We start from the raw sequence: 15,760 nt of genomic DNA, 5'->3' as shown, positions 1-15,760 counted from the left end.
ATATATTATGTCAGTGGTACACACATTAAGTACTCCACTTATAATTCCTTTATATTCTTGTGAATTAGGTACTAGTATTTTCAATAATTAATTCATTTATTCTATACTTGGACATTTTTCAGAATCAATTAATATGTATATTAGTGTCGTGCATGCGATGCATGCATATGTAGCTATCATATGCATGTATCGTATGCATGCTAATATTCCTATGGAGCTCACGATTCAAGATGGTTGTTACATGTATCAAATGCTCCATGTGAGACTTCCACTTAAGGAGATCTTCAACAAAGATGGGATATTGAGGAGGAAAAGGAGTGGGATTTTCATTTAAATTTAGTTTGGGATCATAGGGTATCTCACTTGCTGAGGGTCTTTCTTGGATGGTGGTCTATTAGGGACTTCCTTCAAAGTTGAGACATGCTAAATTCGGTTTGCAAATGCATTTTGCCTCCGTTGTGGGGTCACAAAGATAGTTTGCCACATTTTTTGGAACGACAAGTGTGCCAAAGCCTGGTGGGATCTGGTTTGGATCTCTTGGAATCATATTCTATTATCTAATACAAACGTTTTTGTTTTATCGATACCCTTTAGAGGATTTGGATGTTGTTTCCCTACCTCACTTTAGAGGAGTTTGGTATTGCATTAGAATAGGGTGGTTGTTTTCATCTGGAGAGTGAGATGTAATACAGGTTTTTGGCAACTCATTTTTCGTGTTGATCTTTCCATGGATCGTTGTATGCTGAACTTAAGGCCCAACTTACAACTAAGGTCATTCTCATTTGGAAAAAGTATTATTATCCCTGGGCTGAATCTATTTTAACTTTTAAGGTCCTTTTCTTTGCACTTTGGATATAAGCTAGTGTATATTTTGTATTTTTGTTGTTAATATAAGAAGCATTCTTTCAAACAAAAATGATGAGACTAAATTTACAAATTGATAACATGAAGGAGGGGAAAAATCGTGAGGCTGAATTTATAAATTGATAATATGAAGTAGAGGCACAAACTTGAAAATAATACGTTATAAATTAAGCATATTGTTGTTTGAATGTTTATAGTCAAGTCAAAGGCATAATCAATGGAAAATATATCCTCTTAAAGCAATATCCGGTATATACACATCAGTGCTATATTAATCCTATGTTCTTTATCTTGATTGTCTGTCTTTTTATATAGTTTATCTAAATTTTTTTATTTTGTTTTATTTATATTGATTATCTTTGTTGTTGTAGAATTTATCTAAAATTTCTTATTTTGTTGGGCATTGCATTCAACACTTTCCTCAATGACATTTTTTATAGCAATAAATGTTTAAAGTCTAGATCACAATGTTGTCAATAATAAAAAATGCTAATGTAAGGAACTCTCAATTACAAATCGAGAACACCTTTTTCTATAATGCAGACTAATGAAACCGACATAAATTAGTATGTTGTTCTATAAAGTTTCCACCTGTAATAATATATTCATTCTCATGGAAGAGTGCAACTATTAGTGGTTTCTTGGGTATGTTCAATCCTAACATATTGTAATACCTTACTAACAATGAAGATATTTCCTAATTCTTGATTATTTTCCAGTGGTGTTTTTCATACATTCTTGCATGATACTAAACGATAACCAATTCACCATTAGGGCACAACACCACTATAATCGAATATATGAAATGTGGCATGTATCTTACCTCCAAGAGAATGCACTTAAAATATGTGGACATACAAAAATTTTGTATATCAAATGTTAGGTGGCCATTTTCGAAGTCACCAAATATTTCTATTTGTAGAGATTCATGGTTATTATTATTGCTTTTTGATGCCAAGTGAGACACTTTGGAGTGTCAGCTTGGCCGACTGAGCCCTTTATAGGCCTGTTTCAACACCTCCATTGGGTTCACATGTTTGGTAGCTTGGGAAAGTTTTCAACTTATTGAGGAGTGTTGTGGAGAATAAGTTTCAAGGAACAAGATATTACTAATGGGTCCATACCTCAATGAGTTTGTCAAATAAAAGAACGAAAATATATGAAGGTTTTGACCAACAGAGTTAATGGTCGTAGTTGTCCTCACCTTCTCTGTTGGACATTGGATAAACCAACGCTCCCCGTGTGTTTTGCGACATGGACTAATCGCCTCTCGTGGATCCTTATCTATGGCTATGCGATCGTTGACTAACACCTGCGGGTTTTGGTTTGACGTGTGATTTCCAACAAGTGGTATTAGAGCGTAGGTCACGAGTTCGATACACACCCGAATCGCGTTGGGGGGGGGATATTGTTAGACATTGGATAAATCAATGCTCTCTGTGTGTTTCGCGACATGGACTAACCGCCTCTCGTGGATCCTTATCTCTGGCGATGCGATAGTTGACTAACACCTGCGGGTTTTGGTCTAACGACAATCGTGATTCCCAACATTCTCAACCCAACACTTGAGAGTTTCGCATCACGACTTTCAAGATTTGAGTTGTTTGTATAATGCTCATGGACTTTGGATATTTTTTAGGTAGTCACTCATACTATAAGTTCCAATTTCAAGCCTGTTACCCACCAAAAGTGGGTGACCCCTAAGAGAAACTCCATTCCTCTTCATCTCTTTGAGATGACAGCCAACAACCCCTGAGAGCCACCTTGTAGCTAATATGACGTGCCATTCATATCTTTGCCACCTGCATCAGTCATATGTCCCCTTGCCCATTTGTCAGGATCACATGTTGGAAGGTGGGCTTCTGGTCAAAAGGTACATTATTCATTTTGCATTCAGGTGCTTATGCTTGTTTGTATTTTGGGCATTTTGGCATGAATTATGGGGTGACTTGGAAGAAAGAAGGGTCTTGGCGGTAGTCTTTTTCCCTCACCTTAAATGGGGGGGAGGGTAACTTTTTATCTTGGTCCAACAAGACTGCCTCTAATGGATTATTTCTTTAGGAAAGGGAACTACTTTGGAATCCATGATTGAGATAGTGTGTCCCGTCTATCCCTTTTCCATACTTAACACTCCCCTTTGTACATTACTAATCCTTATTCCACTTCCCTTCTTTGGGTCCACTAGGATTGAGGACACCCCCTCCTCTTTTCCACATGTATGGGTCGGGCCCGAAAATGTTGCCCCAGGAGGTTGATACAGATGAAAGAAAAGAAAGAGCATATCGTGGCCACAAGCAAGAAACAAAAGAAAGAAAATTATAAAATGCAAAATATGGTTAGGACATTAACATTAGCACGTGGGTAAAATCCAAGCATGAGCTCTACCCTTATCATTATGGCCATCACCTAGCTCCCGAGGCCAATGTTTCCCTATCACATCATTGGAAAGGAACCCTTGCATGTCCCGACCCTTGGTGGGCGATGAACTGCCCCGCCATTAAGGGGTAACCATTGCTACACATCATTCAAAGCATGCTCTCATTTCCTAGAGCTTCAAGTGGTAATACAAAGAAATATCAAGAAAAACCAAAAGGCAATAAGAGGGGTGGAAAAACAAAGGCCGGGGTGACTCATGCATCCAAAATTTCTCCCTCCTCACATTTGTACACTCAAAATGTGGAATTCCTCATCATTTGTAATATTCCAAACTTAAATAAATAGTGATATGCAAAGCAAGAACGATTTACAACACAAAATTTTTAAACAATCAACAAATGCTCATAAAAGCTCTGGAATTAAGAACCAGCTGAGCCATTTTATTAATCAATGGAGCAAGTATAATAGTATGGAGGAATGCACCTAGGCTTGCCTCAATGGCAAGCATGACAGAACCCAGGTGATAATACATTGATCTCAAATGTTGGGAATGACTATTCCTCTAATGCTCTGCGCTGCCTAGAAAACTTCACTGCTCTTGGAAAGGGACTACAAGAAAATCCTCCTCCAGTGCTTAGAAAATGATGAAACTTCAGTGACAAACTCCTTGGCCAAAACCCACAAAAACCCAAAAATGGTTTGGCCCGATTTTGACTTCCCAAAATTGACCCCCAAAGGCACTATTCAATCCCCAGCGATTCTACACGGTTTGATGCAAAGATATGGCTTAAAACCCCACCTATGGTGTTCAGAAAATTATGAAACTTTATTTATGGGATCCTTGTCAGAAACCCATAAAAATTCAGAAAGGATTTTGATTGGTTTAGACTTCTGAAATTCGACTGCCTTGGAGCCCAACCTCAGTTGCAACTGCAAAACTAGGCCAGCTGGAAACTACCTGTAAATCCTCCTGGAAATGCCCCCAAAGTGCTGGGCTGACCCTTGCTATCCAATCCCTGACTTCCTGGGTGAGCTCTTGGCCTAAGACAACTGCTCCTAAGGTCCATGAAAAACTGATGAGTAACCTCTGCACTGTCCCCTAGCCCAGCAATTCGAACTGGTGGAATGTTGGCTTCGCTGGCTGTAAAACTTAGCAAGAATGCTGGTTTATTGTTGCTATCTCAGCTCTCTAACTCCTCGACAAACAATCTGATCTCTGCTGGCCTCTATCTCCCTTTGTGTATTCTCTAGCTGCCCAGAAATACGCACTCCCTGCTCTGCGCTGGTTGGTGGTGCTATGTCACTACCCTGAAACTCCTGAAATCCTTGTAGAACTGCCTCTCTAGGGCAGGCATGGATGGTCCCCTGAAGTAGAGGTTGAATCTCCCGCTTGAGAGATTCGTGGCTAAACAACTAGTTGACTCAGCTAAACAACAGAGTGAACAGTCAAGTGATTTTGTTTGCAAGATGTATGAATGAATCCCAAAATGAGAGCTGCTCCCTCCTTATAACTCCTTGGGCCTCCCTTGCCTCATGTGGGCCCCTCCATCCACCTATTCGACTTTCCCTCCAAGCTATTCGAATGGGCCAATTTGAATTCCCATGTGGGTGCCCCCCACATTCCACTAGCAACCAAATTAAGTTGAATTGCCTCCTAAGTCCCTAAGTCGAAAATGATGGGTTCTCTTCCTTAGCCAAAATTGTGTAGCAACACCCTGTTACAAATGTGTTTGAGAAGGGACATGACATCATTGCTACCCTCTTGACCAGGGCATTTGGCCTTGAGACCCCTTCTTCCCTCCATTCCATCATCATTCAAATATACCACCTATCAATTGAAGGGAGGACTGAGGACTTGTCACTTCCCTTTGGGAGTTGGAAACACATAACAGGGTCACCTTTTAGCCACTCCTACCTAGGCAAATAACACCATTATTTGACTAAGCCCCCAATTTTGGAAGAGGAACCTTGTATGAAGTGTCACATTGTCCATTACTTGCAAGCTTTGTTCACTTTCATGCAAAAATGATTAAATGTACCTAATGTCATAAATTGCAGAACTGGATATTGTGTGTGATTGGCAAGTGGTTTCATTATGGGTTGGGCAACTTAATTGAGGCCCATGCCCACCAGAGGTTCATATTGACGCCCACAGGTGCTCCGTTGAGGGCCCTGGGTTCTGGACATTTATAGAGCATCATTTGCATTCATGGGCACCTTCAACACCCCAAAGCTTCTGCACTTTTCCCTATGTTATTCATGGGAGGATGCACCTAGATCAACATACCCCAACCGACTTATATAATGTTCCAACACAGAAATTTGCACAATTTTTCTTCAAAATTCATCAATTCCTGTAGCAGACTTTAAACAAACAGTTTGCATGCTAATTCTGTCAAACACAAAATTTGATACCACAAAGCACATTCAGTTATTTTTACAAACATTTAGTGGGAAAACTAGAAACAAAGCTACGACCAACAATTATGCTAAAAAATCTCCCACCCAACAACAGTATTTACTATTTTCATTCAAAACAGTTGGAAAAAGTCTTTCACAAAATGAGGGAACCTGGGAATTAAATTTCTGAAGATGCTCCACCCAGTTTGTTCCTCTTGGATGTGTACATGACCTTCTTGAATTGAGTAGTCCGTCCTAATGGGAATTTTCCCACCAACTCAGCCCTTTGGAAGTGGTTCAACCGCACAACTAAGCCATTTGGCCCTCTTTGGAAAATATGGAAATTAAACTTGGCTCTCTGGACCAAGAACTCTGCCCTCTGCAAAATTGGGAATTTCAGCCTTCACCCAATACCCATGAAAATTGCAACTCAGTCTTCCACAAGATAACCTGGCCTCCTTGAAGAAATTTTGGCCCCAACAAATAAACTCCTAGAAATGGCACAATTTGGCCACAAGAAGTTCGACACCCTCACCAGAACTCGACCCAAGGATACTAAGGGGAATTTCGGCCCACAAAAAGGTATTTGACCTCTTCAAAAAATTGGCAGCTCAGCCCTGGAGAAATTTGTGCACTCGCGCCCCTTGAACAATGGGCAATTCGACCCCTTTAGAAATACAATTTTGGCCCCCGTGGAAGAAATCAACCTCACTTGGCAATTCAGCCTCCTCACAAGATAACATGACCTGTCAATTAAATTTCAGTGCCTCTGTAATTGTGATTCCCCTGCAATAAAATTTGGCATCAAACTCTAACAAGAAAATTTGAAATTAGTTCAACAACAAATGCAACTAGTGTGGCAATGTATTCCACCGAAATTGGGGAACCAACTAGGGTGACAATTAAATTTACTGAAACTGGGTTGAGGTTCTCCCTTGAAGCCCTCTAGTTGAACTCGGTTGAGCTCTGCTTCAACTGCAATTAGAAATGGTCAAATTGGATAAACTTCAGAATGAACTCCTTCCCCTTTTTATAGTTTCTCTTTGAGAGTTCTTTTTAATTTAATATTAAGTTCACCTGTTTGTCACCTTTTTATCAAAACACTAAATACCAGAATTACCCTTTTGCCAACTTTTTATCAAAAAACTGATCAAAAATGCCAAAAATGGATAGAATATGCTACTGTTCAAAATGATGGGGACATTACCGCTTAGCAGTGATCACATGGTTTGGCAGTTGATCCAGTGCCCATATGAGGTTTGTCTCATCTTTGGAGACATGGGAGAGCTTGCACCATCTTTAGTGCCCTCAACGCTGGAGCAGAGACAAAGATTTAGCCACGTGGAGACCCATGAGACCCATTTTGTGCCCCAAACTGTATTTGGGGGTCCACAAGATGATTTGCATCGAGACAAAGGGACCAACCCCTCCATCATGACTTTAGTGTTGAAAAGTGTAACTAGGTTCAGTCTTCATAATGACATGTGTAATTGTGATTTTATGTAATTGATGTAAAGAAGAAAATAAAATTATTTTTGTAGTACTTGAATCATGGGTTTCATGATCAAGGAATTTTATTTTAGTTAAGGTTCCCATTGTGAACCTTTAGGTTTTGTCATCAAGTCATAAAAGTCAAATTGAGTCAATGTCATGTATGAAGGACCCTTCTTGGGCATGTTACATTTTTGTATGAGTCATTAAATGAATAAGAAGGCCCTCCAAGACCAAGCAAAGCATCTCCTTCAAGTCGGCTACAAGATGGAGTAAATGATCTACACCAAAGGACATGTCAACTCACCCTCACTCAAGTCGACTTATTTGATGGGCAAACCACTATAAATAGGGCAACTCGGCTTTCATTTGAGGCAGAGATTTTCGGTCAAGCAAGTCTGCAATTAGGAGTGCAAGAAACACTTAGAAAGGAGTCTCATAGCCAGCGAAAGGAAGGAAGGAAGAGCAAGGTTGTTTGGGTCTGTTTTAGGGTTGATCTCCACTCACACATGCGAAGAAAAGGAGTGTCACTGCTGCAGAAAAGGGCCAAAGTCTTCCTTGCTATGCTAGAAGCCAAATCAAGAAGTATTTAAGTCAATTCATCAAGCCGAGTTGGAGAAGAAAGCCATTCAGTCCAAGCGAAGGAGATTAAGGGGTTGAATCACCATATATCTCTCACATGTGTTGCAACTAGGGTTTCCAAGGAGGCCGAAATAGGGTGCAAGTCTGAAGCAGAGAAAAGGAAGCCGAATTCTGAAGGGTAGCCGAGAAGGAGGAAGAAGCAGAGGTTTGACTATTGTTGACTCAAGCAAGAAGAATCTCATCAAGGAGGCTTTGTGTCTTGGTCTTGGAGTGGCAAATAGGTCAAGGGTCTTGGTCTTGGTATTCATCAATTGAAGTCTCTATAAGAAGAAGAATTCGTTTGGGTTTTCCTCTCAATTGGGAGAGGTTTTGGCCCTGGCTGATAGCCTACATTGTGTGTCTCTTGTCTCTTTATGGTTTATGCATTGGTAATTGTTTGATGAAGAAGAACACTATAATAACATAAGTAAAAGAAGATCCTAATCTAAGAAGTAAAAATCATTCACAAGCAGTTATCTATCATAGAGAAATCACCTAATTGTTATGCCCTAGATTTCTCAACATTTAGAGGCCCTCTACATCACACATGGCACCATTTGGCCTCAACGCCTTCCCTCTAGAGGTCTACACATGCATGATGTTAGCATTTCGGTCCTCCTTTAGGAGATTTTATCATTTGTTACATTGGTTACTAGGTCGCCTATGACCCATAGGTGTTTCTAGCACATCACTTTATGATTTTAGGGGCTTGTAGGCATAATAGCACATATTAAGACTCATAATTATTAGAGAGATGTCATTTCATCTCTCATCATCACTCATTGGGGAATTCAACCTCGTTAGAGAGACTCACACTTGTTCTTTTCTTGGATTATTGGATGATTGGATGCATTTTGATATTTGGAGCTGATTTTTGGACATCTTTTGGAGCTATTCTTGGCATAATGGATGGAATTTCTTGCTAAATTGTCTTGTAAGTGCTTTATTGTTGAAGATATTTCTTTTCATGTCTAATGTATGGAATGAGTAGTTCTAATCTATGCTAAATTGTGCCCTAAATTTTGATAAGTATGTATTGAATGCTAGTTAGAAGAAAATTGCATGCATTATTCATACATGACATTGTAAGATTATCCTAGTGGTGAAACTCTTTGTAGCTCTTCCCATAAAATTCCATTATTCCTTGAGTGGGTAAATGCTTGAAATTTGTGCTAGGGCATCAAATTTCAGCCTCCTTAAGAGCAAGATTGGCCTATCTTAAACATCCATGACTCCATATACCCAAGGGACAAGGCACTAGTCCAAGTCTTTGGTGATCAATCTAAATTCTTATTCATTTTCTCCTTTAAAATTTTGGTCCTTTCAAGGATAGAGGAGAAACTAGGGCTTGGTGTGAATTTCTAGGGAAGAGGGTTTTTGGAGGATTGAGAACCTAAATGTCAAGTTGACTTGGTTTGCCACAAAATTTCTCAATTTGGTGGGCATCCACTCAAATTTCGTCCATAAATTCTCTTGCCCTAGGTGTTTTCCCTAGAAGGGAAACCCTAGTCTTCATTCTCTCAACTTAAGGACTTCCTTGAGGTTTTTATGAGCCTTGGATTCACTGGTTATCATAAAATTCCCTTTCCCTTTGGCTTTGACCTTGAGAACACCTATTATCATCAAAAACCTCAAAACCATAGGTCTTGAGCCTTGTTTTCTAGGGCCTTTCTTTGAGACTGATTTGCTTCTTTGAACCTTGAGCCGTTATTGTGTGTCTCTCTCTTGAATGAGCCCTAGTGAGATCATCTCATACCTTATCTATCACATATCTATCATAGAATTGATATCTATCTCTCTTATCATGACTCCTCCCATCAGTGAAAATCCGTAAAGAGCAGGGTGTTTTGGCTGAGGTGACATTGGGCCTCTACCCCATTGCTGTCCCATTGTCTAGTTAATACCTTGTAGGGTTTCCCTCTCCAAGCCTTGCTAGATTTTGCGGCAACAAATCCCAAAGAAAGATGCTCATCTTAAGCAGGATTCTTGTTCAATTTTGTGGAGTTCCTGTGCTTCAATGAGGGGGGAGAGATAGTCATTTTTGAAGGAGGCACCTTTGGCATTTATGGTGGTCACTTTGGAAAGGACAAGGCTCTTCATGATTTATAGAGATTATTCTATTAGTCTTGGACCTAGAAAGATGTGTTCTACTTCCTTTGAGTCTTGGCTGCTTGTCACAAGTCCATGATAGCCAATAGCAAATTAGGAAATTTGGTTTTTCTCTTGTTAAATGCCTCTTTCTTCTTGGTCTTGATCTCAATGTATTTGGTTTTTGGATTTTTGACTACAATGTATCACTATGATTCTGTCATTGAAGATTTCTAATGAAATCAATGGCTCACTCACATTCAAAATGTCCAGTGGAACTTTGGGCTTCTGTGCAGCATCGCTGTTGGAATTTGAACTCAGAGGTTGTTTCCCTTTTTTTGAGGGGCTTCGTGGATATTGTTGAATACCATTTTTCGATGGTTAGACACAGATGGTGAACCAAATCCTGTTTTAAGTCCTTATATTTTTTAATCAAACCTCACCTTCTATTGTATTTTAAATCTAACTCAGACTGACTGTTCACATAACAGAGCAATTCAGGTCTCCACTTCTCATTCTTCATTTGAGGTTTACATCTAGTGTTGGAGTGTTAATACTTTAATACTAAAATTGAAATATAATGAAGTCACAGTTTTATTAATGACTTTAAGAAAATGATACTAGGGTATTTGTTAATAAGTGCTTAGGATCAATGTTATCAGAACCGAACCGGTGATTGAACCGAAAAACCGTGTGTACCAGGAACCGGTAAAAAACTGAAAAAATAATGGTTTACCAAAAACACATAAAATTTTCATATTTTAAAGAAAAACATATATATTCATGTGCACCCATATGAATCTAAACCATTTATATACAAATATGCAAAAGTTTTCATTTACATTGCATATACGGGTGCACATAACCAAAATAGTATTGAGTGCAATCCATCTCTGAACCGAAAATACATCAACAAATAGGCTCTAGATGGCCTCTAGCATAAAAAAAAATCGTGCTACAACAAATGCCTACATATCATCAAAATCATTGCCTATATTGGGGTCTTCGTCATCAATATAACCATTTAGGCATTAAAATAAGATAGAAAAAATGTAGCATGTCATGTCAAGATTTTGTTTGAGTGATGGGTACATTTTTAGTAGAGTCATGGTAGAGGAGTTCGACAACCAATGCCACTATCATCAAATTACATAGAGGGCTTGGTGCTCTTTATTAAATACTAGCTCCATACCCTTGTACAAGACCAAATCCAATGGAAATGTTGCAATCCTGAAATCCTGAAATCCTGTTAAGTCTGCTAGATTTTGAGTGAAATTCTACTTTCTACTTTGGAACCACTCTCAAACATCCTGAGTCATTTCATGATAATGTTAAAAATTTAAGTAAAAGGATGAAAATGAAAACATTACCATGAATTGCATAGCAATACTAGGGCTATAGGCTTGATTATTACGCTGAGGGCCATAGGCTTGAATATTAGGCTAGCCTAGGGGAGAGTAAGAAGTGTGTCAACTAACTAAAAATTAATAAAAAAAAGACAATTTTTTTTGCACAAAACCGGTCCTGAACCAGCTGGTTCGGAGGGCTGGTTCGGACCGGTTTTGCCTCCAAACCGGTCGGACTGGCCAGTTTTGCTAGAACCAGTTCGGTTCTGATAACACTGCTTAGGACTATTGGGTAGTCTAATCAGCACATTGATGTAATAAAAGGGGAATTCCTTCTTTATATATGATGAGTCCCAGTCCTTGAATATTAAATAGTCATTCATCCTTTCATCTCTTTGTTTATTGTCAAAAGTCCAACATCCAGCACTTCATAACTCATGGCAAAGATGAATCAGTGTCCTCATCTGGTTTGGTGAATATCTCGTCATTGGATGTAGCAGGAGTTTCCTTACTTGTAGGAAGCTCTCTGCCAATACTTACCCTTGAGAGGAACTGATGAAGAATAATATTTAGTGTTGTATTGTTTAAAGGGACTAAATCTGGTAGTTATTTTTTGACCAGAGGGAACATAAGTTATAATGAATTACACGTCCATGAGAGGGAGCACATGCCAAGGTAGTTGGTAATTAATTGTTAGGTAGTTTTCAACTTTCAAGAAGTTCGTATTTTTTAATTAGCAAAATGCGTGATAAAAATAGTTATGTAGGCAAATATAAAACTTGTCAGGAATTTGAATAGTCTGTCTGCGTTTCTCTCTCTGTTTTTATCTCTTGATTTTTGTCTGTGTCAATTGTCACTATCAATGATTGATCTTTAAATGCCATGTTGAAGAACAACTTTGAACCCTTGAATGAAGTGGTGCATAGTGGAAACACGACCCTTAACTTTTCCATTGATTTGGTTGTGTGTTTAATCTCTCCATTACATTTGATCTAAATCAAGGATGTCTCATCTTTGAGAATTTTTATGTGGTTTATTTTTTTGGAAATACTGCTTACATGACTTACAGCTGACCTTCTGGCTAAGTTTCCACGTTATGAAGGGTGTTTTATGCTGTTAAATCACCCAGAACTTGCACTTGGCCTCAACCACATCTACTTGGGTGGTTTGAACCTGAGACTTCAAATTAACATGAGCCAAATCACCTTGTTTTTTTCTGCTAGACCATACTCCCACTGGCAATCTTTGTGTAACTAAGATAACTATGTTTCTATTTTAAAAATTGAATCCATAAACAGATTTAAAGCACATTGGTAAATGAATCTTTGCTGTTATTTTTGTTTGTATCTTTCGTGTATGGGGGCTGGGGCTCCTTTCCATGACATTATGACTGGCTTTAGTATCAATTTTTTTGAGGTAGAATTTTGCAGCTAGACTATTGCTATAAGTCAAATCACTTCAAGCCTGGGGCAAGTGATCATGATATGTTTTCTGTATGCCTTCTTGTTCTGAAATTATATGCTTTTCCATTGGCAATGAAGATCTGGCCTTTCATGGAGGACTAAGGGGTGCCCATTGGTTCAATGGGCTCTACCTTATTGAGTTTGACCTATTTAAGGTCAAATTTGGTGGGCAATGTTCCCTTGAATTTCCTCCCTCAATACATGGCCCTCTCACTTTACAAAATACAGTCTTTTTCAGAGCCTCTAGCGGCCAGAAGGTATGTGTTGGTGTTTTAGTGTTTTGAATGGGATTTAATCTCTCCATATTCTTTTAATGTTATTGGGAGATCGAATAGAGGATATATAACCTATATCTATCTCCGGGATCAAGTAAATTAGTAATAATAATTGACAATGTCCTGAAAAGATGCGGATTTAGAGCTCAGTCTATTTGGTCTCAGATCTTTGTTGAGTTTAGTATATGACCATTGAGGAAGGGAATGTTTTTGAGGATGCTAGTATGAGACGAAATTGCTAGGGTTAAGTTTAGATTTCATGGAAGCTTTTCATGTGAATTCACAGAAGCTATGGTAGTGTGAATGGGCTACAATGTGCATGTACATTGGTAAACTCTTGAGATTAATCACATGTTTTTGAAAGTTGGTTTCTGTGGCCTGAGGGGCCATGGACGAGTGTCTTATGTGAGACCAAATTCACATAAAAATGTATTTCTGATAGCTTAAGCTGTGCAGGTTTGATAGAATCTGACAAAAGTTCAGCAAATCTATATTCGAAGATTAATGCAGACCACATCTGATCTTTTTGCAGGTGATTGGTATGCATTTCATGAACCCCCCACCTATCATGAAGCTAGTTGAAATTGTTCGAGGATCAGCAACAGCAGATGGAGTCTTTGCAACTATCAAAGCCTTGGCTGAAAGGTGACACCTAGCTTCTTGCCCTAATCAGCTTTATTGCATGATATATGCTAAAGTCTAATCTCGTTTGGATGTCAGTGCCATCTTCTTTTGTCATCAACAATCTGTTCATGAAATGATTTGGTGGAAGGTCTTACATTAAATTTCGTTGCCCTTTTTCCCCATTTTTTTGCATTTGACAGCATGCATATTTGACAATATTGAGAGCTACGTGTCACTGTCTATGAGAGAAAATAGATTGAGAAATATTTAGAAGCAAGAGCAGCACAAGTAATATTGGCTTTCTTATTATTGCACAGGTAGTATTGTCTTTCTTGTCTGGTCACCATTTTCATGGCCAGTTTTGTAACAACAATGAACCTATGCTCTAAGCCATGATCACTCAACGAGTTTGATTAAACTTCAAGTATAATACATAGAATGCACTTCCATCTCAGAATTGTCAGGGCAAAAAATGGTGAACATAGAATGCATATTCTATCTCTGAATTATGTTAGCATTAAAAAGGACGTATCTTGTTTAACTTTGAAAATGAATCATAAATAAGTGATTGTGTAGGGTCCAAATGTGATTGAAGTCGAGCCATGAAATAAAGATTCCTAGTGAAGACCTCTATTGGTTGCTATAAATAATTTACCATACCCCAGCCACTCCAATCCATGATTACAAAGAGGCGTAAACTCAGCCTACAATGTTTCAGTAGGTGCCTATGAAGCAGTTCCCCTGAGCTTCATCTTGAACCTCATGCCATTCCTCATTTTCTTCTGTAAATAGTACTATTCCATGATGTTCTGTAAAGGTCCTGCCGCATGGGTGATATGTATACACTCCCATATCACTGCATGTATGAGAACTTTGTGGCTTCCCAGTTTTTTCATCTCAATACACACTCTGAGATTTGAACGAAACAATCACCAAGGAAGAACTGAAGGTCACCAGAGAGTCTACATACTTTGTCTGCTTATCTTCATATAATTTTTTTTTATCATCTGTGGACTTAGTTCCTTGTTATCTCCAGTTAGTACTGCAATTCCTTAACAGAAGAAAAGTTAAATTTAATTTTTGTCTTCTCATTTGGGGAATCCGGAACTGCCTTTGCTGATATTTACTAATTTTTTGTCATTAACTGTGTGTGTATAGTTACTTTTTAATCATCCTTCACAGTTTAGATTGCAGAAAAAGATGAACTAAGGAAGCATCATATTCCACAGGAGTCACTGATTAAAAATGTTTTGCAGGTTTAGCAAGACTGTCATATGTTCACAAGACTATCCTGGATTCATTGTAAATCGTATTCTCATGCCAATGATCAATGAGGCATTTTACACACTTTATACGGGTGTGGCAACGAAAGAAGACATTGATTGTGGGATGAAGCTGGGTACAAGCCACCCCATGGGACCCCTAGAACTTGCAGACTTCATTGGATTAGATGTTTGCCTCTCAATTATGAAGATTCTCCATCACGGGCTTGGAGAAAGCAAATATTCCCCATGCCCACTGCTTGTGCAGTATGTTGATGCAGGGTACCTTGGTCGGAAGAGTGGGAAGGGCATCTACTCCTACCGTGCATCACCAAGTAATGGTAATCCAAGGTCTCGCATATAAAATTCTCAGGAGAATTAAGTCTGGATAGTCCAAAGAAAATCAGTGTTACTAACTAAAAGGGACTTATTTGACGAGCATGGAATTTCCCCATGAATAATCCATTCCAAGCAAGGTTGTTGATGCAGTAGTATATGAACCTCATTAGTTAAAAGCCAAATCATTTATTTATGGTAACCTGTGTGCATCTTTTGTATATATTGGGAAGGAGTAAATAGGGGGGAGGCTCTTCAGTTTATTTAAGTCTGGCATTTCTGAAAGGCAAAGCTGTCAGGCTAACTGCTTTCCCTTGTCATTTGCTTTTAATCTTCAATTCATATCATTAAGCTTTACCAATCTAGGAAAGGTTCATATCTCATGGGATGCATATTGAAGCTTAGTTGCTGTTGCTTAAAGTTTATGCTCAACATGTCTTCTAGATGAAATTTTTTCTTAACATGGCAGTAGAAAAAAAGTAAACTGGTATAGATTCATCTTAAGCTCAGCTCTATTAAGCTTAGAGGGATAAAAAAGGGAGCTTAAATAATCTAAGGTTAAGATGAATCTATGCTAGTTTATTTTTCTTATATTATGATAATTAATTAAAAGA

General features: G+C 38.6%; 1 protein-coding gene across 1 annotated transcript in view; it reads left to right on the top strand.

The window, feature by feature from the left end:
- LOC149250247 (3-hydroxyacyl-CoA dehydrogenase family protein) overlaps positions 1 to 15,529 on the top strand; it is a 135,210-nt gene extending 119,681 nt beyond the window's left edge. The window contains exons 3-4 of the mRNA XM_089458991.1: positions 13,457 to 13,569; positions 14,805 to 15,529. Coding sequence (XP_089315117.1) covers positions 13,457 to 13,569; positions 14,805 to 15,174 — 483 coding nt within the window. The 3' untranslated portion in view covers positions 15,175 to 15,529. The remainder of the gene's footprint in view (positions 1 to 13,456; positions 13,570 to 14,804) is intronic.
- Positions 15,530 to 15,760: the final 231 nt, after the last annotated feature.

Source organism: Pinus tabuliformis, chromosome 7 (assembly GCF_031772625.1).
Source record: "Pinus tabuliformis cultivar Carrire ecotype Pingquan chromosome 7, CPIR1, whole genome shotgun sequence".
Classification (NCBI taxonomy): domain Eukaryota; kingdom Viridiplantae; phylum Streptophyta; class Pinopsida; order Pinales; family Pinaceae; genus Pinus; species Pinus tabuliformis.
Note: the sequence above shows the minus strand (reverse complement) of the source record. Positions and strands in the feature narration are given on the sequence as shown.